The 26,113-nt window shown below is 42.3% G+C and overlaps 1 protein-coding gene across 5 annotated transcripts in view; it reads left to right on the top strand.

Annotated features, from left to right (window-relative positions):
- The window catches only part of BAIAP2 (BAR/IMD domain containing adaptor protein 2), a 130,333-nt gene that overhangs the window by 36,809 nt on the left and 67,411 nt on the right, over positions 1 to 26,113 (top strand). For all 5 annotated transcript variants that reach the window (XR_012321988.1, XM_073682594.1, XM_073682595.1 and 2 more), the window contains exons 2-3: positions 6,410 to 6,485; positions 17,351 to 17,437. Coding sequence is in view for 4 of the 5 variants with exons in the window: in XM_073682594.1 (XP_073538695.1) it covers positions 6,410 to 6,485; positions 17,351 to 17,437 (163 nt within the window). In the remaining variant the exon portion in view is untranslated. The remainder of the gene's footprint in view (positions 1 to 6,409; positions 6,486 to 17,350; positions 17,438 to 26,113) is intronic.

Raw genomic sequence — 26,113 nt, 5'->3', positions numbered from 1 at the left:
ACTTAAGTCCTAAGCTAGGCATAACACTTGTGCAAATTGAGCAGAGCGATGCTTTAACACCATTGAATGACTCCAAGGTGCAAGGTGGGAACTGTGCTCTATGGCCAATGAATGGAGAGTAGGTTGAGCATGCTCATCTCTGCTCCACCTAGGACAAAGCTTTGTAGAACTGGGATCCAGAGATCCATTTTGGAGGTTCTAGTGGATCCCCAATGATCAGCTTGTTACTCCCTGTACTATGGGGAGAATTTGATTCTGGAAATAATGCGAAATTGCTCTGCGGCTGGATGTTGGTTGTATGAGAAGGTTAGGTGGCTACGACCAATCCGTTAATGAGGTCCTGGGATGGTCAAGTGGGCATGAATTTACACCATCTGACATTGACCAATCAATGCCGGAATATCACACCGTGTGAGGACACCACTGACTAGTCCCTAGTCCTCCTTATTATAATCTGGTGGACAAGGCTTGAGGACATGGTAAGTTTTAGGTGACTGATCAAAGCTTGGCATCTCGATGGTACAAAGATAAAGATGCTTCTGCTTTTTTGTCTATTTATGCTTTGGACTTTTGTTCCTCAAGGCCGTTGAGTCACACTTTTTTTTAAGATTTTTTTTTTTTTTTTGTCATTCTGCCTTTTATTTGTTGTTCCACGAGTGCTTGGTTACGGGTTGAAAAACAGTGATTCATGCCATCTGGGAGGGGCGCCGCAGAAGCATACCTCATCTATCTTCTGTATTCTGCAATAAAGGTTTTAAAGGGACAGTCCCATCTCGTATAGTGGCGAGATGTCATAGATCGTTAGGAAAGGCCGTTACTTTATGATCCAAGGTGATGCGATGTCTAGACCCCCTCACCGATCCTGAGTGAAGGGGCTGCAGGGCTTTGGTCTTTGATCAGTTGTTTCATGCTCGGATCTGTGTGCCGATGTGCAAGGAAAGCCAGTGAAGGATCATCGTATCAAATCATCGCTGCGTCACCTTATTCTCAGAATTAGTAGGAGTTCCAAAGATCAGACCCCTCGACAAACCATAAAATGATGTCCTATACTAATGATATGCTAACTCTCCCCCCTTAAAGGGAATTTCTACCTCTTGAGAAATTTCCTTATGCCAAGTTTCCTCTTCCATTTGTAGAATAAGACTTTTTACAAGTTTAAGCCAATACCACAGACTGCGGCTTTTGTGGAATAGATTATACGGAGAGCCAATTCATGATATCGATTTGTGTTTAACTTTCTTTATATGGTGATAATGGGGTCCACGTCATAAACAGTATCAATGAGGAAGGTTTTGGCTCATTTTCTTCCAACCCACTTTCCAGTGGTTGGTGTGAATCTGTACATGGTTCCTGCAACTCCACAGGAGATGTAGTGGTGCAAATCAAGATGACGGGGGCTACCCTTAATGTCTTGGGTGCTTCTTCCCTACAAACATTGTTCCCTAAATTAGGGAGTTTTTGAAGACCTAAACCAACAGTAGAACTCCTCTGTAGTTCTTTTTATGTGTTTACATCTTGGATAGCTACATTGTTTGGCCAACAGCTATTTTCCCCAACTTCTATGTGGAAAATGCAAAAAGAGGAGTAAGCCAATGGCAAACTCCTCTCGCAGTGGCTTGTCTTCTGCTGCTACAAGGGATTGGGCATGTTGAAATCCAATATGCACAATTTTTTTTGTTTTTACCGAGCATCTGCTGTTGGTAGAGTAAGGTAACCCAAAAACATAACTGATACCAATCCTACCAAATATGTCAAAGTTGGCAGACTTTCCTCTGTGTATGGACCGTTTTTACTCCATGCTGCCTTGCCCGACCACTTACTCTTGTTACTATCCCTTTTGTACAATCATTGTATTTGTTACATACTTTCTCCTCTCAAAACTTTCATCTATTCGATGACTAGAAAGAGTTAAAAAAAAAAAAAGTATTTATTTTTTTTACGCCCCGCCAGTCAGGCTGAATAACAATAATGGGCAGGGGAGGGAGCAAGCTGTTTTGACAAGGCTCCTTTGACTGTTGAGCTGATTGCATTACCTGAGGCCATGAGAACTGGATCTGGGCCTTCAACCTACCTGCAAAAGGTCGAAATGGAAAGTGACTCCGTGTTTGGAGAAAGTTCAAGAGCTTCTCGGCCTCACGTAGGTCATAAAAATTGCCGAGGGCATTAGTGCTGAAGGGTAAAGGTTATTGTCTTGGTGCGCGAACCCAACCAAGTAGGAATTGGGCTCCTTTAGACACTATAGAGGGGCACCTAAAATCTGTCTGTGCCCGTTTTCCAATTCAACAAATGTATCTGTCAAGGTAAAGGGTTTTGGGAAAAAAATAGTGTGAATGGTGGGGTCAGTCAGTGAAAATAGGTTCTCACAGTATTTTCTGGACAAATGCAGAGACCACTGCTTATCATCAGGACATTGACTCTTCTGTCCAGGTTCCCTCAGATCCCCCCGTAAATATGGGAGCAAGATATGAAGACCACGATAGTCAATGTCCGGATGACGAGCAGTGGTCTTCCAAACTAGAACTAAAATTCCTACTACAACCAAGTGGGGAGAGGGGAACGACACCTGCTCTGAGCATGTTTTTATCCATGCACAGTTGTCAGTGAATAGCCTTCAATTTCCCTGTAGTTTTCTTGACGGTATGTAACCATGGTCAGATTTCACGTCTTGAAGACCAATATTTTCCTAGGCAAAGCTGCTTTAGGAAAATTCAAGCAGTTTTTCTCCTGAAGTGGTTTCGCTGGTGGTTTTGCCATTTTTAGGTTGCGTCCCCCCCCCCCCCCTATGATTTGAACTATAACTACTAAGCGGCTTTTTAGCAGAAGTTGCCCAAACAATGAACGGGCTGTTTGTTTTCTAAACCCTGAAGCGGTTAAAAGAAGTGAAAGACCGAACAAGTGCACAGCAATGACCTATTTACCTTGTTGTACATTTATATACAGGTTTTTTTATTTTTTGCATTGCTTTTTCAGGTGGGTTCCAAGAGGGATCTGCTTGAAAAAAATGTTGTGCACACACCATAAGGGCATGTGCACTGTTTTTTTGCTCAGTTTTCGGAGCAGAAACTGGAGGTTTTGAGATTTGGGGATGGCTTTAAATAGTTTTTGCTCAGTTTCTGCACCAAAGTCCTCAAAGAAATTGCACATACTTCAAGGCTATAATCGCAAGGTGTTTTTTTTTTTTTTTTTTATCTGATCCTCCACCAAAAAAGCTTTAAAATACAAACCTTTTTCATTTTAATTTCTAGGGGAAATCCAATGTTTTTGAGCTTTTATTTTATTTTTTTTAGAGGTTTTGAAAAATGACCGGTGGAGAAAAAGAGCATGGCTCTTCTAAAATTGCGATCCTATAAGAAACCGCTTTTCACTGGGCACTGTACAACCAAAAGGGTTCAAAACTGCCTCAGTAAAACGATGGCTAACTTTTTCCTGAAGATTCTTTGCCTGAAAAGAAAACTCTGCATCTGCTCTGGCATCTAAATGTCAGTGTGCACATAGCCCAAAAAAGAAGCGTTTCGTAGAACTGTTTTGCAAAATGTTTTTAAATGCGTCAAAAACCTCAGTGTGAACATGGCCTAAATCTGCTTGAAATTTGTATCCCATGCATGGAAACGTTTCTCCAACTCTTATTAATGTGCATCCACATATTGGCTATATATATATATATATATATATATATATATATATATATATATATATATATATATATATATATATATATATATATATATATATATATATATATATATATATATTATTATAATTTTTTATTGTGGCGCCACAATAGTAAGTAGGCTTCTTATTTCCTATGACTTCCTCATGGAAAAGCTATTGACGTTGGGGCTTATCCTCATGTACATGAGCTGCAGTGGAAATTGCAAACCTGTCACGCATCCGCGGCAAAAAATACTGAATGGCGACTTTACATGTCTGTTGCGGAAAAGGGTCTTGGCTAGGGAAAGTAATGCCATGATCCTCACATAGCCACCCTCACTAAGGTCCATACTACTGTCTAGTCTGGTCGAAGGCGAGAAATGTACGGTTTTAATAGGAAGCGAAGTTCAACGACGAGTGTTGAACACAGACGACAGGTTACGGAGTGGGTTCTGTGCAGCCGACCGGATATTGCATGATATTTCTACGTTGATTCACCAGTTTATAAGGAATAGAAGAATATGGCTCGTAAACGCTGTCATTATACTAATCCCAGAGCCAATAGCACTTCTGCTCCTGGGGCTTATTGTTAAGGAGCCATAAAGGGAGATTTATGAAGATGTCCAACAAAGGGAAATTGGAAGAGTTGCCCTCCGCTACCATTCTGGTGGCTTGTATTACATCCTACCTTTTGTTTCTGGCAGATGCTGCTTTCAGAGTCGTCTTCCGATAACCTATCTGTCAGGGACACCGGTAGGCCATGCCGGCCTCTCTGCCAACGATCAGGGGGAAAGATGGACCGTTTTTGTTTTTATTACATTTTCACCTCGCAGAAATATCTGACTACTAATAGTTGTCATCTGATGGTTATTTCTCCTGCCTCACCTGATACACATGGACGTTCAGCCGAGCATACATGTGTTCTTGATGGAGAGAGGGGTGCCAGACGATACTTCCGGAAGCTAATATTACATGAGAATATAGGATCAAGCATGCTGAAACCTAACATGCCCAATCTTTAGTTTCTAGACGCCCTTAAACATTTGATTATTTGCCGGTCTCCTCCAAAGTTCATCAAATAATTGATTTAAAGTTGTCCAGACACCATGTATGGCCATTGGCTGAAGGCTCATTTGGCAGCTGGCTACTATGCATACACTTATGGTCCACAGATCATAGTATGTATTGGTAGGGAGAGTGAAATAAGCTGCTCTGAGACCGATCATAACAAAAGATCAGGAATGTTGAAGTCCAGCATGCCCAATCCCTTTTTTTTCCTGGACATCTGCTATTGGGGTAGTGTCTGCAATTGACTTTTTTGGACCACTTTCACCTGTTTATGGTCATTTTAAAGTGTGTGTCTGATGGTCATCACCCTCACCGGTAGAGTAGAATCAATCTCTATTAGCAATAGAAGCGTCCGTGGGGGGCTACCAGACCCTTTTCTAAGTATCAGGACTCCATGAAGTAGAGGCTGAATTGGGCAGACTGGGTTATGGCAGATGATCTGTTCGATGGAAAGGGTTTTTTTTTTTTTTTTAATATTCATGGTTGACATTCGAGACAATTTATCCGGGGAACCCAGATCCTGTAGATGGGACGTCTGACGAAGGGGTGTTTAGGGTCTCTCATTGTTTTTTGTCATGCATTTTACTCTTGGGTGAAATGCTAAAAATCCTACAGTTTGGGGAAATTTACCCTTCAATAATAAAGTGCGAACAGTTACCGGTATTTATTTTTTTCTCTAGTCTCATCCTTGTAGAGGTTTTTTTTTTTTTTCTGTGTTTTATCTCCGTATTACGTTTTGCTGCTCTTGTACATGACTGTACCGATTATCTGCAAATGTTCCTTCACTCCTACCCACGGGCGCTGTAGTCTTATCAAATCTATCCTTTCGTTCCGCTGTTATTGCCGCTAGCTCCGACTTGAAGAAAATCTATTCTGTGCAGGAACAATGGACATTTTGTTAAACCCATAGACGTCTTTAATGTTCTACGTGAACTAACATAACAGCTTTTAATACGGAATTCTTTGGGCTCCAATGAATAAAAGTATAAGTGAGCAAAATCATTTGTCTGTCTTCTTCTTTTAACCTTTTCATCCAATTCTTAGTGTTGTCTAATATGGCTGCCAGAGCATTTCTTATGCTGCCACCATCAAGTTTTCGTTGACCTGTGAATGGCCAATCTACATTACGAGCTCTCCATTCTTATCTCGCGTCATAAATAAAGTAATAACATGTTATAATGGAGGCTGTATAGGTTGTCGTCCACACCCACCGTGGTTCCCTGGCATATAATGGCAGCAGGATTCCAACACAACCAGATGCATTTCACATGGCCTCTTCAGATTGGAGGAGAACAAGCAGAAAGATCTCCTCAACAGTGGTGGAAGCGGCATACTCCGCATCGTAAAAAAATACATATCCGCAGGTTATGATGATCACTAGGGGCTGACTGATCCCGAGACTCGGTCTTTAAGTTTCCTGTGTGAATAGAGCGGTTGTGCACATGTGCGACCACTGCTGAATTTACGGTTTATAGGAGCGGAGCGGTGGTCGCACATGCTCACTCCATTCACACTTTGGGCTCTCCGTTCTTCTGATCGATGCGGGGCTCCAAAAGACCATTTTATTGACTTGCTTAAATATCAATGGTGCTGAACAATATCCTTGACCTTGACGTTAACAGCCTGGGGTTGTGCACACTATTAATACTGCTATAATGCTATTCATGTCTTGTTTGTTTTTGTATTTCAGACTATTATGGAACAATTTAACCCCTGCCTTAGGAATTTCATTGCCATGGGGAAGAACTATGAAAAAGCCTTGGCAAGTAAGTGATGAATCTGCATTGGTCCCAAAAAAACTCTACATGTATTGAAAGGGAAAAAAAAGTGAAGGCAAATACGATTATTGTTGCTCCACCTGTGACTAACATTGGTTTTATTGTCTAGTGTAATGATTGCTTATTTTTTTCTCTCTAAGTTTCCAGTTTTTACTACTTGGAAACTGTCAGCAATAAGGTTGTTGATGGACCTTGTTAGTTTTTATTTCATACTGATACCGAGACCTTTTCCATTGGAGTCTGGCTGAGTGATGCTTTCCATAAGGCTAGTTTTCACACGGGTGTATTGTAACTGCCTGATTGTGGGTTGAATGTCCTGATCTAACAGCATCATAGGTGCTGGTATGCACCCGTGTTACGCTCATGTGAAACTGGCTTTAAAGGGCTTCCCTAGCATATGGACCTGAGGATCGGCCAACAATGTGTAATGGGTCTTCAAACCAGTCTCTGGACAAGGAACAGCCACGCATACGGATGAGCCGCTGTGCCTGAATAAATGCCATTGTTGCCCTTTCATTTTTGCATTTGTGATATCAATATTTTTTTCCTATAAAATTCTTATATGGTGGATTAATAGGCCAGTCAGATCCACAGACAGTCACATTATGCTCCCCAAATGCTAAACAGGGACTGGTAAAATGTACAGGGTCAGTCAACAGCAGCTTGGTGACAGTTTTAATATCATTTTTTTTTTTCAGGAGACTTGGAGGACCTGTTATTTGCCATATATTTTACTATTAATAATAATAATTTTCTGGTGTAAATGCCGCAGTTCCCCTAAAACGAACATTGTTTTTCCTTAGTTTCTTCTCCTCTCCATTCCTGAGATATGGCCCAGTCTTTCTTGTGTATAAGTCTAGTCTTTGTACAATTGGGTGTAGTCCTATAGAAGACTCTCATATTGAAGTTGAGGACCATGCCCACTTGACAAAAAGGCTGGATTTTTTCTGTACAGGAAAAAAAGGCCATATGTCTGGATTGGAGAGGCGCAGGAATAAAAGGAAAACAATGCCGGAATCGGGAGAAGAAAAGGTTAAAATTACATATTAAAGGCAAGTGACAGGTATCCTTTAAAATGAAGTAGAGACCAGTAAAAAGCATAAGCTTTATGGACATACTACTCGACTTCTGGATTGTGCATGTATTAATTTTGGACACCATGTTAATCAAAGGTGGAAGCACATGTTACTGGTTGTCCCCCCCTTTCCTCCATTTCAGTCCTGAGTCATTCTGCATCTCACTTATTTCGGTAATACACGGTATAGAACAGACCTCTACAACTGGCGCGTTACCTCTATAGACTGAGGATGATGAGGATTACGCAGAGCTGGCTTATTGGAGTCTTTAGCGCTGTGTAGATTAGCAGAACGGTCCCCTGTACATAAGTCACCTACCCAGGTGGATTGTGTGGGTGCAGACATACTGACAAACCAGACAGAATTAAACTCTACAACCTACGCAGACATTGGGGGGGAAATAATGGAAATGGTGGCATTGCTATTACATAGTTACTCACATTTCCATATGTCCCTTTTATTTAACCAGTTACAAGGGTCTCTGTCCATTACTCCCACCAAAAAGTGTTATTCAGAAAAGTTCACTACCTGAACTTAATTTTTACAAAAATCTGATAACCTTTAATTTTTCTAATGTATATGGTAAAGTGCTATCAAGCTTCCTTGTGCCCATTTTTTTTCTCCGTACCTGCTGGTGGCGCTTGTAATCCGTGACTTGGTCAGCCTGATGGGCGGTGCGGGTCATCTAAGATTGGATGGCCTTCTCGGGGCTGCTGGGGGACATGGGGGTCATCCAAAACTGATTTGGCCTGCTTGGGGACTCGGCGGCTCATCTGAGACTGGGTGGCCTGCTAGGGGACTTGGCAGCTGATCTGAGACTGGGTGGCCTGCTGGGGGTACTCGGCGGCTCATCTGAGACTAGGTGGCCTGCTGGGGGACTGGGCAGGTCATCTGAGACTGGGCGGCCTGCTGGGGGACTCGGCAGGTCATCTGAGATGGACGGCCTGCTGGGGGCATGTTGCCGAACCATGAAATGTAAAACGTGGCAGATCTAGGGCATGGTCTATATGTAAAACTTCCAGTGTAGAGGTGAATGGTCACTGCGCTGACCACAAAGAAGGGGGAAATTTAGTTTGACAGCTAGGAGATAATTCCTTTCATCTCCTACTACTTATTAATCAGATTTATTCGTTCTTATAAAAAAAATTACTTAAAAATAAATTGACTAATCTCTTTAAGGGAATGTATTGTCTGAAAATTACCTACTTGTTTAAATCTGATTTGTTAATTTTTTTTTTCTCCAAATCACAATCTTAAAGAAATACAGACATTTATAATATATCCTATGAATGTAAAAATGCAGGACCTTTTTTAAAGGGCTCGATCTAAGACAGGGGCTCCATACAGGGGCTCTCTGTGATTAGGACTTGGGGCATAACGATAAGTCACAAGGAGGGACTGCCGCTCCAAAAAATGGACACTTGGCACGTTTGTGCCATAAAACATTTTGTGACTTGGCTAATCTTCATGGCCATGTGGCAAAGCTTGGTAAAGGGTTAGACATGGACTTGTAGGGTAACCACCTCCAATAGCATACTTGACACTAGTACATTTTCTTCTTTCTGAGAGACAGATTTCTATCTGTATATGTATTATAATTATATATATATTATACATATTTTATGTAATTATATTTTATTATATACAATTTACATTATATTTTTAATGGAGCACTGCCTTTAGGGCTGAGTTTACACCAACTGATCTGCGGTATTAAACAACCATTGATGGACTACAAGTTTTCCCGATTGTCATTTAATAGCCCTTTTAGTAATGCCAACCATGTGCACAGAATGATCAGTGATGAATATTTCTGTGCGCATAGGCTGCCATTGCTCTTGGTAGCGCAGGTCTTATTTACACAGGATGAAGTTCAGTCAAGAATAATTTTTTTTAAAGCAAGCCATAAGATCTTTTCACCCCATGAATAAACATTTTGCTAATTTGTCGAGTGATTGGCAGCCTTTGCTCTGCGCAATTATTGGTAAAAGAGCGCTCCTACTGTAAATGCATCCGCCCTAATGTGCGGCACTAAAAGACCACCGATCAACAACTTGCTTGCTGATTGGCATTCATTTAATTGTGTGTTTCTACAGGCAGACCGCGGTAAACTATCTGTAATAGATCGTTCAGTGTGCATAGTCTACCATTGATTTTTCAGCAGCACACAGCCCGTTTACACAGGACGATGTGCTGCTGAGAACGATCTTTTGTGCAGCACAAAAGATCATTTTCACCCGACGAGCAAGCATTTTGTTAGGTGATCGGCGGCTTGTTTACACTGCAAGATTATGGTGATAGGTACGTTCCTAGGAATGATTGTTCATGATAATTGTGCAATGTAAATGGACCTTAAAGGGAATCTGTCAGCAGGATTTCACTCCCCAAACAATTTATATGTGCATGTAGCTTTTTCAAAGAGAAGTCAAGCAATACCTTTACTTGGCCAAGTCTGTTCCTCAATTGATGAGGTATCAGCACTTGAATTGATTTGCAAATGAGACTGTAGATCTGTCACTCCAGCTCAATTCTCCACCCAGTACTGCCGCCTCCTAATTCACGGACTACCTTTATACTGTGTGACTTAAGGCAAAGGGGCCGTCAGTCAAGCAGGAGGAGGCAGCACTGGTCGGGGAATAGAGCTGGAGTGACAGAGGTTTCAGATCAACCATAGCCCTTCAGCCTCATTTGCATATCAATTCAAACACTGATTTCTCAGTAACTGAAGAACAGACTGGCTATGTAAAGGTATTGCTGGACTTCTCTTTAAAAGAGCAACATGCACATATAAATAGTTTGGGGGGGTGAAATCCTGCCGACAGATTCCCTTTAAGACTGCAACTGGTCTCCTCAATAAGAGCCAAAAGCCCCAAAAAATTGATTTGCTGCACAGCAAGAAGCAGAAATTTATAACGGAAACAGAAACCATAACCCATTGTCCCTTGTGCTGATTTTCGGCGTCCTCGGCCTGTGGTGTAGGATTTGCATACCCTGTCTCTGTACAGGTGATGCCTCCTCGGTTTCCTGTTTGTTTTCTTGTTTGGGCGTAGTTGACTCTCATCGTGAAGACTTTCCGCCTCTAGGCTCTGGTTCAAGTATTTTTACATATGTACAGTACCTGCCACCGTAACCTACACCCTGCGTCATAATGGGACACATTGTTTGCTCTTCTCTGGGCCTTGGCCAGGACTCCTCACATTTGATATTGGAGACAGATGCCTAAAAATAGGTTTTACTATGGAAATGTCCTGGGTGCGACCTGCCGCTCCTTCCTCCACAAGGGCTGATGGGGCTGTGTACAAACTGTGATGACCATGGTGCCGGCCGAGATAATCTCTCAACTCCTGCGGCCTGTGCTTAATCCTGCCATGGTCTCCTGCTGTATAGTTTTGTTCTCATGGAAACGGGCTATAAAACGAAGCAATGACTTGCTGTCTTAGGCCAGACACATGGGTCTCTCATGGTTGTGACTGCAACCGGATCACAGAAGTTGTAGTCAATACATGCATGGGTATGAAAACTTTTGCAAGTATTTATTTCCTTGAAGTTATTTTGCAAAAAGTCTTGTTTTATAAATATCCTGTTTTGCCTACAGCTTCCGTGTAGCTCTGTGTCTCCATGGAAACAGACAACTGTAACAGTGCATTTTCCTGCCGCCTTTCCTACTTTACTGGAAGGGAAGGGTAAAGGGAGCTGAGTAAAGTGACTAACAAATAGCCCTGCGGTATATGTTGTATAGATCTGCAAAGGAGCTGTGTACACAAAACTGTAGGAGATTTTAAATGGAAAGTTGCTTTTTTTGGGAACATTAAATGGTTGCAAAAGAGTATTTGCCATTAAAGCCTTCCTAATGTTTTTGAGCCTTTAGGTGGTGGTTGGGGATTTTGTGATTTTTGTCCTTACCTCTGGTGTCTCCTGCAGCTGCTCTCTTCTGTATTAGCTGTCACATGAGGTTAATGGTTGGTCACTGTCGCTAATCGTCTTGCAGTCAATATATACACTGCTCAAAAAAATAAAGGGAACACTTAAACAGAATATAACTCCAAGTAGATCAAACTTCTGTGAAATCAAACTGTCCACTTAGGAAGCAACACTGATTGACAATCAATTTCACATGCTGTTGTGCAAATGGAATAGACAATAGATGGAAATTATTGGCAATTATCAAGACACCCTCAATAAAGGAGTGGTTCTGCATGTGGGGACCACAGACCACATCTCAGTACCAATGCTTTTTGGCTGATGTTTTGGTCACCTTTGAATGTTGGTTGTGCTTTCACACTCGTGGTAGCATGAGACGGACTCTACAACCCACAGAAGTTGCTCAGGTAGTGCAGCTCATCCAGGATGGCACATCAATGCGAGCTGTGGCAAGAAGATTTGCTGTGTCGGTCAGCGTAGTGTCCAGAGGCTGGAGGCGCTACCAGGAGACAGGCCAGTACACCAGGAGACGTGGAGGGGGCCGTAGGAGGGCAACAACCCAGCAGCAGGACCGCTACCTCCGCCTTTGTGCAAGGAGGAACAGGAGGAGCACTGCCAGAGCCCTGCAAAATGACCTTCAGCAGGCCACAAATGTGCATGTGTCTGCACAAACGGTTAGAAACCGACTCCATGAGGGTGGTATGAGGGCCCGACGTCCACAGATGGGGGTTGTGCTCACAGCCCAACACCGTGCAGAACGCTTGGCATTTGCCACAGAACACCAGGACTGGCAAAGTCGCCACTGGCGCCCTGTGCTCTTCACAGATGAAAGCAGGTTCACACTGAGCACATGTCATAGACGTGACAGAGTCTGGAGACGCCGTGGAGAGCGATCTGCTGCCTGCAACATCCTTCAGCATGACTGGTTTGGCAGTGGGTCAGTAAAGGTGTGGGGTGGCATTTCTTTGGAGGGCCGCACAGCCCTCCATGTGCTCGCCAGAGGTAGCCTGACTGCCATTAGGTACCGAGGTGAGATCCTCAGACCCCTTGTGAGACCATATGCTGGGGCGGTTGGCCCTGGGTTCCTCCTAATGCAGGATAATGCTAGACCTCATGTGGCTGGAGTGTGTCAGCAGTTCCTGCAAGATGAAGGCATTGAAGCTATGGACTGGCCCACCCGTTCCCCAGACCTGAATCTGATTGAGCACATCTGGGACATAATGTGTCGCTCCATCCACCTACGTCACGTTGCACCACAGACTGTCCAGGACTTGGCGGATGCTTTAGTCCAGGTCTGGGAGGAGATCCCACAGGAGACCATCTGCAACCTCATCAGGAGCATGCCCAGGCATTGTAGGGAGGTCATACAGGCACGTGGAGGCCACACACAATACGGAGCCTCATTTTGACTTGTTTTAAGGACATTACATCAAAGTTGGATCAGCCTGTAGTGTGTTTTTCCACTTTAATTTTGGGGATGACTCCAAATCCAGGCCTCCATTGGTTCATAAATTTGATTTCCATTGATGATTTTTGTGTGATTTTGTTGTCAGCACATTCAACTTTGTACAGAATAAAGTATTGAATGAGAATATTTCATTCATTCAGGTCTAGGATGTGTTATTTGAGTGTTCCCTTTATTTTTTTGAGCCGTGTATATATAACGCCGTGTGTTCTATGTGGTCTCATTATTACATCAGATTTGCCAGCGTTTTAGTTTACGGGAGGAGGAGAGGGGACGCTGTTTCTGCAGCTTCTCTCCAGCTTATAGGTTATCCAGGGGCAGATATATCATTGGTGCAACTTGTGCAGCTGCACAGGGGCCCAACAGTAAGGGGGCCACTACTGCCATCAAGCAGCTTCAGTGACACAGGGGCTCATAGTCTGTTCTTGCCCTCTTCCATCTGTTTCCGCCACGGTAACCCCCGCCTTTCTACAATTCGCCATCTTTTCATGACTTTAAGGGGTCCAACCTCTGGAGCCTCCACCGATCCTAAGGAAAAAGTCCCCACAGTGGTGATTTGGATGTTGTATGACATTGTATGTTTTTAATGGCATGAATGTGTGACCCACATGTATCAGATGTCCATGTATCATGGTTTGTTTTCTGCACATTTTTAGTTTGTGTTTAATCGTCTAGAATTTGTGTAAATCCTAACTCTAAATTAAGGGTTCACTACATAGAGCAAATGCAAATTTTTGTAATTCCTACAGCTAAGACTTGTGTCGGAGCAACTAGCTGATATCATGGAACCTGTTTGAGTTAAATGACAGAGGAACGCCCAAAAAAAAAAAAACTTAGGAGGAAAATGTGGTAGCAAGAACTTTTTGTACTCTTGGGAAGTGAGTTGGGGGCAAAGCAAAGTGTCCCAGGTATCTGGTGGCGATGACAGATGCTAAGTACATGAGGTGATAGACCTCGATGTCTTCTAGAATTGCACTACCTTGAAACCGAAAAATAGGTTTGTGGAGCAATGTGGGTGATTTTACAACAATGCTACAGAATTACAAACTGTGCATGATCCAGAGCGACCCATTTGGGGTATCTGTTGAAAGAAATGGGGGAAAGGTGTTGATTTATGTGGATGGGGGAAGGAGTAAGGTTATTTGAAAATATCAATACATAATTGTACTTACTAGACACTCATAAAACAAATATTTTTTTATTTTGTTTTATATAAAAGTGTAGCTTCATATAGAACCCAATACATGCAATCTTGGTGTAGTAATGTCCCAGTTTTCCAGTTGTATTGCTAGCCAAGCTGGAGGAGAAGTTGGCTACTTCCTCCCTTTCTGATGTTTCCACCATCAACTACTGTACACTTCCCAGCAAACCATCAAAACAAATTGTGTATAGTATGTTTCAAGGGTGGGAGAAGTTCCTTCCTTTCCCACTATTGGTTACTTACTAGTAGTTTAGTGTTAATGTTTTTTGGTGCGGCATTTCTGATAGATGAAGGACATGTGGTCACTAAGATTGAATAATCATCAATCATCATCCGTTTCTGCAAGGTGACAGGTGGAAACAGAAGGAGGTTGTGTTTTTTTTGTCAGGTAGAGCAGAGTAGGGGAGGTGAGGAGCCTCTGAATTTGATTTCCCAGGCACTTCTTCATCAACTCTTCCCTGGTGCCCCACCAGTCTCTGTGATCGCATGTTGTCACATGTGACCGTTGCAGGGCTCTCGTGTTGATATATTTTTTTAAATAGTTTGCTAAAATTATCACTGTGGACATTTGTCTTCTGTAGGCTGTATATGTTTGTTTGATATATGGCAAGTTATGTGACTTGTTACTATGTTTCTATTTTGTTCTGCTGAATCCTAGAATCTGTAAGATTTTGAAGGACCCATCTGTTAATTTTCCTGTTCCATCTCCTCCATATATATATTTATTCTAGATGATTGATAGAATATACCAAATTTGTGTGTCAAGGACAAAACAAAAAAACTTTCCTTAGATCTGCTTAATTTTTTTTTTTTTTTTAATATAGTCTGTGACCTCTGCTTAAATAAAAAAAAAGATGAGGGATTTGTGCTGTTCAAGAATAAAAAGTTAGTAATGGTAACTTTAATGTTGGGTTTTGGCGGCTTTATGCAACACTAATATTGTGCATAACCAGAAATGTCACTGGTCTGTATCTGTACCTTTTTAAAACGATGGCATTACTATTGTATAGTTTTAACCCATAACACATGAACCCCAGAGGGCACAAACCGCATCTCTAAAGATGTAAAGAACAGCACCCAAGGACCATACAGTTGGTTATATCTTTGGGGTCACTTTGGCATCATTTCTTTAAAGAAGTACAGACATCAACATTTTTATCCTCTTAATATATTGCAGTCATCATATTATACAGCAATATGTACTTACAATTGCTCACTTTTTTCTTCTACCCAGTTAACTATTCTCTTTTCCATTAGGTCTATGGCATCAGCTGATTAAAAACAGAATAGTTGAATCCTTCTTCTAAGCTCCATGTAGAAACAGGAAGTCTCTTTTTTTTCTGCATGACTCATCAGTCACTGCAATAGTCCTTGGCTAGGGGGGAGGGGGCAGCAGCTGGGTCAGGATGTGAAGAAGGGGATGACTCATGCAGGAAAAAGAGACTTCCTGTTTCTACATAGAGCAGAGCAAAGAGAAGCATTAGCTGGGTAGAAAGGCAAAATGAGCAATTGTTAGTACACAGCGCCATATAATATGATGACTGCAATATATTAAGAGGATAAAAACTTTGTTGGGAGGAGTGCTTCTTTAAGTAGGGTTTACTTTGCTTACAAACGTCGATTAACGGGTACTGAACAAGTGATGAATTTTTTTTATTTTGGAAATTTCTAACGGAACAATTGAAAGGCTTTTGTTATTTGTGAACTTTCAGAGGTCGCTAAGCCTAGACGTTAAATGATTGAGACTGTTCTGAAAATGGTGGTCCATTTCCATCAGACTTCCTTACATTTTTTGCTATGTGAGGGTACGTGGATCTCGTTTTCAGTTAAAGAAGAACCAGATATTAAAGCTGGCCAAACGATGGTTCAGTCGACTATCCCATACCAGGGAGTGCTTTTTTCGTGGGGTCCTCCTGTATTCTCTAGGAGAAAGCCGCCGACTTGCATGTCAGCCAGCGGCTTATCTGAGAACAATCCTATCAGACCTGCCCGATTTAACATCTTCCCAACAAACAATTGTCAGGCACCCCCATACACATTAGACTATCAGTTGAACCCATCAATATCTGATTTGGCCGACATTAGTCAAATGTGTATGGGGCCCTATAGAAGTTAAGCCCATCAAAGTTTTTATCCTCTTAATATATTGCAATCATCATATTATATAGCACTCTGTACTTACAATTTCTCATTTTGCCTTTCTACCCAGTTAATTCTTTTCTCTGCTCTATGTAGACGCATGAAGTCTCCTGTCCCTGCAGAAATCATGCCCCTCTTCAACTCTTGACCCAGCTGCTCCCTATCCCCTCCCCCCAGCCAGGGACTTTTGCAGTGATCTGTGACTCATGCAGGGAAAATGGACCTCCTTTTTTTACATAGAGCTTAGAAGGATTCAGCTAGTCCGTTTTTAATCATGTGATGTCATAGACCTAATGGAAAAGAGACAAATTAACTGGGTAGAAAGGCAAAATAAGCAATTGTAAGTACACAGTTCTATATAATATGATGACTGCAATATATTAAAAGAAAAAACTTTGATGGGAGGAGGAGTGCTTCTTTGAGCTACCGACCTTCCTCTCCTTTACCAAAAACTTTTGTTTTGCCGAGATTTTAGATGAGCCCAACAAATAAGACTTCTTTCTCTATGTTCCAGTTTAATTTACCATATTAACTATTGCTAATAACACATTATGGAGTTTCTTGTAACCTCGAATGCACATATTGCTTTAGCTGGCTAGAAAAAGTGTTGTGTTGGCTGGAAATGTTGATTTTAATCTTTATTTCAGATTTTGTCCCATGCTGTCTTTTAAGCAGCTTAGACTTGTGCTGGCCAGAGATACTAGTCGCAGGTCTGGTAGCCCAAAGAAGACCAATCAAGGAGGACTGTGACCTTCAAGGATGTCCTAGACCTACGATATAGGGCAATGGAAACAGTAAAGATCAGTTGTGATCACCCAGTCATTCTTTACCAACTGGTAAAGAATGAGTGGGTTGATCGTTTGAAATTATTTTACGCCCTTCTTGTATCCATTATTGCATCAAATGTCTCTGGCCAGATACAGAACAAATTGTACAAAGGTTATTGAAACAGTGGATGGCGGTGGTAATGGTGGTGGTTCCCTCGATGTTTTGCTGGCATGTTCTATCATTTTAAACATATGAAAATGTTTCTTTTATTTTCCTTTTTTAGGTGTAACGTTTGCAGCAAAAGGTTACTTTGATGCCCTGGTAAAAATGGGAGAATTGGCCAGTGAAAGCCAAGGCTCTAAAGAACTTGGTAAGTGAGGCAGCCGACCATTGTAGATAGAGGCACTGAAAACAACAGTCGTTAACCACCCTTAAATCGCATCAAGCTTAGTTGATGTTGACCAATTGCGTAATCAAATATCTTTTTGTCCTAATTGCTCTCTTACTCCCCCACCCCCCGCCAAAAAAAAAGTTTTTAATTCATGGTGTACACCTACAATATTTGTTGTTTTAGATGCTTATTTTCTCATTGTAAGAAATCTGGAATCTTGACTAGGCCAAAAGGTTTTAGATTTATTTTGACACCTATTCAGACAAGACCTCAATGTGACTTTTACATACAAAGCAAGACCTAACTTGCCTGACAAGAAATCTTATTTGCCAAAACACTAAGACAAGTTAAACATTTCATAGCTTTTCGATTTTTAGCCCTTCACACATTAGACTAACGTTGACTGGTTCGGCCAACAGTCTAATGTGTATAGGTACCTAATGTCCGATTTTGGACTAGCGATCCTTTCGTTTTTCCCGAAATAAGTCTCTTCCTTGAGAGAGCCACTGCTAGACATCTTTGGCAAACACAGGAGCGCTCAGTAGAGCGACTGCTCCTGTGTGTGGGAAAAGTGGCCGAGAAGGCTGCTAGCTGACAGCCCTCTGAGGTGTATAGGGGATGGAGGGAGCTTTAGTGGATTCCATAGTGGATGCCAGGCTGTGGGCGGGGTTACCCCCCCCCCCCCCCCGCGTCACACCTGGCATCCACCGCGCTCTCTGCCTCTCCCCATTCATTGGGAAAGCGCGCAGTGGATGCTGGGGGTGATGCGGGGGTAACCCCGCCCACAACCCAGCAGCCACCGCGGGGACCCCAGCACTGAGTCACGCCTCGCTTGTCGTGACGTCAGCGCGGGGTCACGTGATGCCTCTGAGCGGCCATCGATAGCGCCGCTCATAGGCATTATCAGCAACAGAAGGTATTTACAAGAAGTCTTAGGGGCCCCGGGGGAATACATTGGGAGGGGGGAAATAAAGTAGTGGACAACTTCTTTAAGGCTAGTTGACTAACTTACTGATGTTTGCAATAAATCTTACATCTCTGTACAAAGTTTCACTGATCTGTAACATATTGTTGTGTCCGGCCAGGTACAAATAGGCAGCTGGGGGTTGGGGGCTGCCCGTTCCTGGATGCTGTACCTGGCTGGCTTACAAAAATATGGCGAAGCCCATGTCAAAATTTTTTGGAAAAATTAATTTAAAAAAAAAATAAATTAGGGACTGCATCTTTATTACCCCCTCAAGTGGAGGGGTTAATAAAGCTGCAGTCCCTAAATGTGTTTTTTTTTTTTTTTTAAATTATGAATTTTTCACCAAAAATTTGACGTGGCCTTCGCCATATTTTTGTGTCCAGCCAGGTACAGCAGGCAGGAACGGGCTGCCCCCAACCCCCAGATGCCTATTTGTACCTGGCTGGAAACAAAATTACAGGGAAGCCCTTTTTTTAATTATTTCATGAATTTCATGAAATAATTAAAAAAAAATTGACGTGGGGCTTCTCCCTATTTTTGTGTCCAGCCAGGTACAACTAAGCAGCTGGGAGCTGGAATCCGCAGCACAGGGTGGCCCAAGCTTTCTGCGCCCCCCCCCCCCCCCCCCCTGCTGCGAATTGCAGTCCGCAGCCACCCCAGAAAATGGCGCGTTCATAGAAGCGCCATTTTCTGGCGCTGTACCCAACTCATCCAGGGCCCTGGTGCGGTGGCTCACTGGGTAATAAAGGGGTCAGGGCCAGCTTGGTATTATCAGCTGGCCCTAAGCCCGAAATTCATGGGGTCACGCCAATATTAGACATGACCGCCATGAATTTCTAGTAAAGTATTTAAAAAAAACACAACACCCAGAATAAAGTCCTTTAATTGAAATAAAGACATCCTTCCTGTCATCCTTCAGAGACACTGCAGAGCGCAAGCATGCCTGCACTCTGCAGTGTCTATACGGTAAGTATGGTTTAATTTAGAACATTAAAGGAATGTGTCTTTATTTCAATTAAAGGACTTTATTCTGGGTGTTTGTGTTTTTTTTTTAACTTTGACTATGGGGTTAGTAATGGGAGTGTCTTATAGATGCCTCTCCATTACTAACCTGGGCTTGATGTCAGCTGGCATTATAAGCTGACATCAACCCCAACCCTATAACCCCACTGCCACCACTACAGGGCAGTGGGAAGAGCGAGGCTAAGTGCCAGAATTGGCACATCCTATGGATGCGCCATTTCTGGGGCGGCTGACTGCTGGTGTTTCTAGCCTGGGAGGGGGCCAATATTCATGGTACCCTTCCTGCGCTATTAATATCAGCCCCCAGCTGTCTGCCTAGCCTTTGCTAGCTATTAAAATAGGGGGGACCCCACATCATTTTTTTTGGGTCCCCCATTTTAATAGCTAGTAAAGGCTAGGTATTCAGCTGGGGGCTGATATTAGTAGCCTGGGAAGCTCCGTGGGTATTACCCCCTTCCCAGGCTTCAAACATCTGCCCTAGCCGTCTGCTTAACCTCCGCTAGAGACTAAAATTACGGGGAACCCCACGCCAATTTTTTTTTTAATAAATCCTTTATTTTAACACTAAATGACAAGTACAGTAACCAACACTATCACTGTACTTATTATATATGTGACTGACATGTTTCTATCTATCTAATCTATGTGTGATGCTCTATTCTTTCTGTTCTAAATTGTCGGGTACCGATGATGAATTGCCGGCCGGCTTTTTTAAAGAGACGGGTGCATGAAAATCAGAGGGCACTAGTGTGTTCCAAGTGAACTGCTATGTTTTTCATGCACCCTCCTATATACCCTGCCTGCCTGTCTATATATTCTTCCTGCCTGACGTTTAATTGAGCACTGTTCCCATCGATTTGGGCAATTTTTGACCTTCTGCAGACCACCGGGGGGGATAGCCAGAAAAATGCTCGAGTTTCCCATAGACTTACATTGGGCTCGTTACTCGGGTCGAGCACCCGATTATTCCAATGTGCTCGACCCGAGCTTCGAGCACCCGAGCATTTTAGTGCTCGCTCCTCACTACTGGTTACCCTTACTCGAACAGTCAACTCAACATGGTGACCAGTCTACAAAGCTGTTATTTTGTGATCTTATCTTCTACCAAAGTAACATCTTGGGTTTGTGTCTGGTTCATCGCTTCTAGGAAATGGGTCATAAATGACTTCATATTTGCTCATGGTTCAATGACCCTAAGCTACTTCTAGAAACTAAAATCTTTTGGATGGCATGCTTGATGGACTCTGAATGATTTTTCACTAGAGCTGGTGAATGTTGTAATGTTAGATGATGACGGATGGTTAAGGATGAGTTGTTGGTTGTCTTGGGTATTTGTAGACTAATTGAGCGATTTGCCAATAATCGAGATTGACCCATCCTTCATGATGTCCAGAAATCTGTTAGGTGTATTCATAAAGTTTTGTAAAAGTTTAATGTTTTTCTCCTTTTATTATAAGCAGTGGTCACATCTTGTCTCATCGTCCTGAGCCATCCATAAAAGCGCTTCTAAATAAGCAGTGTCTTCTTATGCGATAGACAGAACGTAAAGCTGCCTCCTTCTCCTTCTTTCTCAGCACTGGTGATGGCTCGATTAATCTTGATCATCCGTCTATTTTTACTTCCCAAACAGGAGCAGTTCCTTATTGTGGCGAGTGTGTGTGCGGTTTACTGCTCTGGCCCCGTCTGGTTTCTGTGCGATGTTGAATCATTCTCCCGTTCTCATTGCTCATCCTTTCCGCTTTCTCCCACAGAATGGACCTGACGTGGCGATCCTTCAGATATTGTGTTGTAATCTTTATCCCCCCATACTGCAGGAGTATTACACGACGTGTCCTTGCATTATTTGAACCCTACTATACAGATTTTTTTTTTTTATTATTTTAATGTGATGTATCCTTGAACTATGGAAAAAGATGTTGAATCGTGATCGAGAGGGTATTGTTCCTGTGCTTGTCGACTACGCTCATAACTGAAAGAACGCCTTGAAAGAAAAAATTTATACAGTCTGTCTTCACATTATTAAGGATAAACAATTGATGATTCCAGATTCTGAATGGGCTTCTCATGTGGAAGAGGTAGAAGAGAAGTAGAGCAGGTGGCCTAAAAAAGGAGCTTGGGATAAAAAAAAAGTTAAAGGGCTGGCATGAAAGTTGGCACGTTTATTATAGCCCCTTCAGGACCTCAACAGTTTTGATTGGCCTTGAAGCCTAAAGTTGTTCCCACGACTTTTTTTTGCTTCACGATGACTGTATGAAACCTTGTTAGGGAATTTTGGGTACACATATAGATCCCCCCACTCCCCCCATGGAGCGTACTGTGCTTTTAACATTTAAAAATAAAATTAAACCATTTTTGATATTCCTACATATGTCCTAAGCACTTGGTCAGAGGCAGGAGAAGGCCTCTGTGCAAGAACAGTAGAGTGACCCTTTGCAGTCCGATAGCTCATCATTGTGCACGTGGTGTCATAGATCGACGTGGGCCCCTTTACTACTTAGGCCCCTGTGCAGCTGCATAGATTGCACAATTTATGTTTGCCCCTTCATGGCTATACAAAGACCTCCCAAAGGTCCTCCAGAAAGTCAAGGGCCCAACGTCTTTGCAAAATGTAAACCGAGATCCATTTGCAGGGTATCATCCAAATTGCACATGATCTAGCATTTCACAGTGTAAAATTTCTTCTTTATTAAAAAATCTTTAAAAAAAAAAACCATGCAATGAATGCAGACATTAGCATAGTGGTGTGGACTAGACCAAACCTACGTGTTTCAAACAAACTTATTGTTAATCATGGTATAACTTTATTTTAACTAATTTTCAAAGCTCAGTGCTGTCATCCGCATAAAGTGATCAAAATGGCCGAGATCTCCTGTTAGTTCTGTTTAGATTTGTAGAGTGTCTGCAAAACCTACCAGTCTGACTTAGCGGTAATACTGTCAAGTGGCCATCATTGTATGAGTTCTGCTTTGTCCTCCTGTAATTAGTTCTAATTTGTCCTGGAAACTGGCAGCAACTAGTTAAATTCCCCACAGCGCCTCCACAGGTGAGATTATGGATTATAGAATTTTAGTGCATGGATGGGGTGTTCTGGGTCCTCCAAGCAAGAGAAGCTTTGTAGCTGCCCTGTGTAATAACTTATTCCCCAAAATGTGTTTTCTATATCAAACTGCCTCTTCCTTCCCTTATATTAGTCCTTCTTATCATAGCTATTTAGAAGTCTCTGATGCTTATAGGGAATCTATCGCCAGATTTTGCCACCTAATCTGTGAACAGCATAATGTAGAGACAGACCCCGATTCCAGCGATGTGTCACTTACTGGGCTGCTTGCTGTAGTTTTGATAAAATTACTGTTATATCAGCAGGAGATTATCACTAGAGTACTAGTAAACCTGCTGCAAGGTAGTCCTACATCGTCATGATCTCTATATATCCCCGCCTCCGCCACTGATTGGCCACTTTTTGCCTATGCACAGTGTGCACAAAAGCAGCCAATCAGTGGTGTGGGCAGGATTATACAGAGCTCAGTATTGAGAGAACTGCTAGATCTGCAGTTGATAAAACAGGAATTTAATCAAAACTGCAGCAAACAGCTTGCTAAGTGACACATCACTGGAATCTTGGTCTGTGCACCTACATCATGATGGGGTAGAAAAACATGGTAACAGATTTTCTTCAAAATAAAACTTTTGAAGAATTTCTTCCCTTAAACCTCTGGAAACTTGGAGTTGTAGCTACGAAAACTCTTCAAAAAAAGACTGTTAACATAGCCAAAAGAGCATTTTCTGGAGCTTTTTCCACTAGAAAATGTCTCCTCTTTGATCACCCAGAATAAAAATAAATAAATAACCCATGTTCACATAGCATTGGGGTATGTATGACGGCAGATCTCAGATCTAACCTTGAGTTTGTGGTCCCTGTGTGATTAATGCCATTTCTATGTTATCTGCAGTGATCACATGGACTGGTCATACCTCATTAGTCACACACAAGGTCGCTGTGTAATGGAAGTGATAGATGGTGAAAAAGCTTAAAAGGGGTTTGTACTAGATGAGAAAAACATGGCGTCCCTCTTCCAGAAATAACTCATTAGTAGCAAATTGTTCTTAAAGGGGTCACGAGCAACAATTGGTTATGTAAGCAACTGGGCCGCTTTATTCTGTTGGCTTTTGACTGCGGGCCTGCAATGGCCATCCAAGCAACTGTCCCTGAAAAGCAAAGTGTTCTGTCTTCTCTACTCTCATCCCTCCCAAACTGCTCCTCTTACAGTGGATTGACGTCTTTCAGTTTCCAGCGCCGTGCAACATCCTCTCCAAACTTCTGGTCTATCGGGCTCCCGAGCAGTGCTATTCCCTGCTGTGGGCAAAGGCCTCTGTGATATATACACATGAACTCTTATCTGTTTTGTGACGCTACTGTTGCACAAGCAATTTTGTTTAGAGAAGAGCACTGCAGACCCCGGGTCCTCTGCACGCCACATGCATGGGCTTGGAGACGATGGACCATGATGCTCCCTCTAGTGGTGCCTCGAAGTAGCCAGATTTGTAGCGCTGCCAGCTTTAAAGAGCATGTAACATGACATGTTGTTTAAATCAGATTTTTATGTTAAATGTACTTTTTTTTTTTTTTTTTTTTACATGTGTTTTATATTTTTCCTCCCTTATCACAATATAAAAAAAAATTCAATTTTTACTCTGGCTATAATGTACACTAGACTCACATTTCCTGGTCCTGTCCTACACAAAAGATGTTTCTGCTGTCTCATTATCAGACCTGATTACTATAGGTGATGTTACAGCTCACCTGCTCTCTATCCTGTACAATGGGTCATCAAACCTCTACTGTATATAGAGAACACCATCCACAATAGGTGATGTCACAGCTCACCTCTGCCTCCTCCTGTACCATAACACCACTATATACAGTAGATTATATAGGATTCACCATTCACATTAGATATAATAGCTCACCTCCTCCTGAACAATGCCTGATTACACCTCTATTTATAGTAGAGAACACCGCTATTGTGAATAGTGTATCCTTTGTGATCAGGCATTATTCATGAGGAGGAGGTGAGCTGTGACATCTATCGTGGATGTTGAATCTTGTGTTATCTACTATATATAAAAGTTTTATCAGACATTGTACAGGAGGAGGTGAGCTGTGAGTAGTCACAAGGATGAGTATCATGTGATCAGCTGTGGGGACGTAGAGACTGGTGGGGCACCAGGATCCCAGATGAGATCACCTGTCACATCAGATACTCAATTACTTTTTTGCTTTCCTCTATTATAACATTTCAAGCTGTTCTCTGTCTTTATACAAACTCTTTCAATTATTTTCTTCAAATTTAATGCTGCAACACCTTCCAACCTGACGCCCACACAACCATTTACCAGTGATACAAAACATGACCATGACCCTCTCCGCACAATATTTATTTTCTTGTGTATGTAAATCGGCACCTGCCTGTAACACATCACTTGGGCTTTATCGAATCTCTGAGCATTTTACCCTTTCTCTTAATGTGTACATTTTTAATTGTGACTGAGCTGTTCTCACTTCTAGAGATAAATGCATAAAAATAGTGTGTTTTACACATTGGCTGCTGTGGCGGCGTTACATAGCTCGCTCTCCTGCTGCTCCTCCTGCTTGTATGTAGCGGACGGTCCTCTGAAGGTTTATACCACAGGGCGGCACTTTTATATAACCATCCGGATGGATTTCTGGGAAATGCCTTGTTAATTTGGTGTGTGAACAGATTTAGTTTTAAGTCCTGCTCCCACATGTGAAATCTGTGGTTTTCTTTTTCCTCATGAGTGCCAGCCCCAAAATACCCCATAGGAATCTGCATTTTTTTTCTGAAAAAATAAATAAATAATATGTGTGTGTGTGTGTGTGTGTGTGTGTGTGTGTGTGTGTGTGTGTATATATATATATATACATACATACGCTTGAATCTGACAAAAGTAATAATAAATTAAAAATCTTTGAAAATGAACAAATGAAAGTCAGTCATTGCTTTTCAACCCTGATTCCACAGAAATGATGGTTCGCTTAATTTAATATTTTGTTGAACAACCTTTTGAGGCAATCACTGCAATCAAACGATTCCTGTAACTGTCAATGAGACTTCTGCACCTCTCGACAGGTATTTTGGCCCACTCCTCATGAGCAAACTGCTCCAGTTGTCTCGTGTTTGAAGGTTGCCTTTTCCAGACGGCATGTTTCGGCTCTTTCCAAAGATGCTCAATAGGATTTAGGTCAGGGCTCATAGAAGGCCTCTTCAGAATAGTCCAAGGTTTTCCTTTTAGCCATTCTTGGGTGTTTTTAGCTGTGCGTTTTGGGTCATTATCCTGTTGTAAGACCCATGACCTGCGACTGAGACCAAGCTTTCTGACACTGGGCCGCACATTTTTCTCTACAATCCCTTGATAGTCTTGAGATTTCATTGTACCCTGCACAGATTCAAGACACCCTGTGCCAGATGCAGCAAAGCAGCCCCAGAACATAACAGAGCCTCCTCCATGTTTCACAGTAGGGACAGTGTTCTTTTCTTGATAGGCTTCATTTTTCTATCTGGGAACATAGAGCTGATGTGCCTTGCCAAAAACTTCCATTTTTGTCTCATCTGTCCATAGGACATTCTCCCAGAAGCTTTGTGGCT

The sequence above is a fragment of the Phyllobates terribilis genome, unplaced genomic scaffold, assembly GCF_046119375.1.
Source record: "Phyllobates terribilis strain yellow unplaced genomic scaffold, ASM4611937v1 Scaffold_5__5_contigs__length_657084704, whole genome shotgun sequence".
In the NCBI taxonomy this organism is placed as follows: Eukaryota; Metazoa; Chordata; class Amphibia; order Anura; family Dendrobatidae; genus Phyllobates; species Phyllobates terribilis.
Note: the sequence above shows the minus strand (reverse complement) of the source record. Positions and strands in the feature narration are given on the sequence as shown.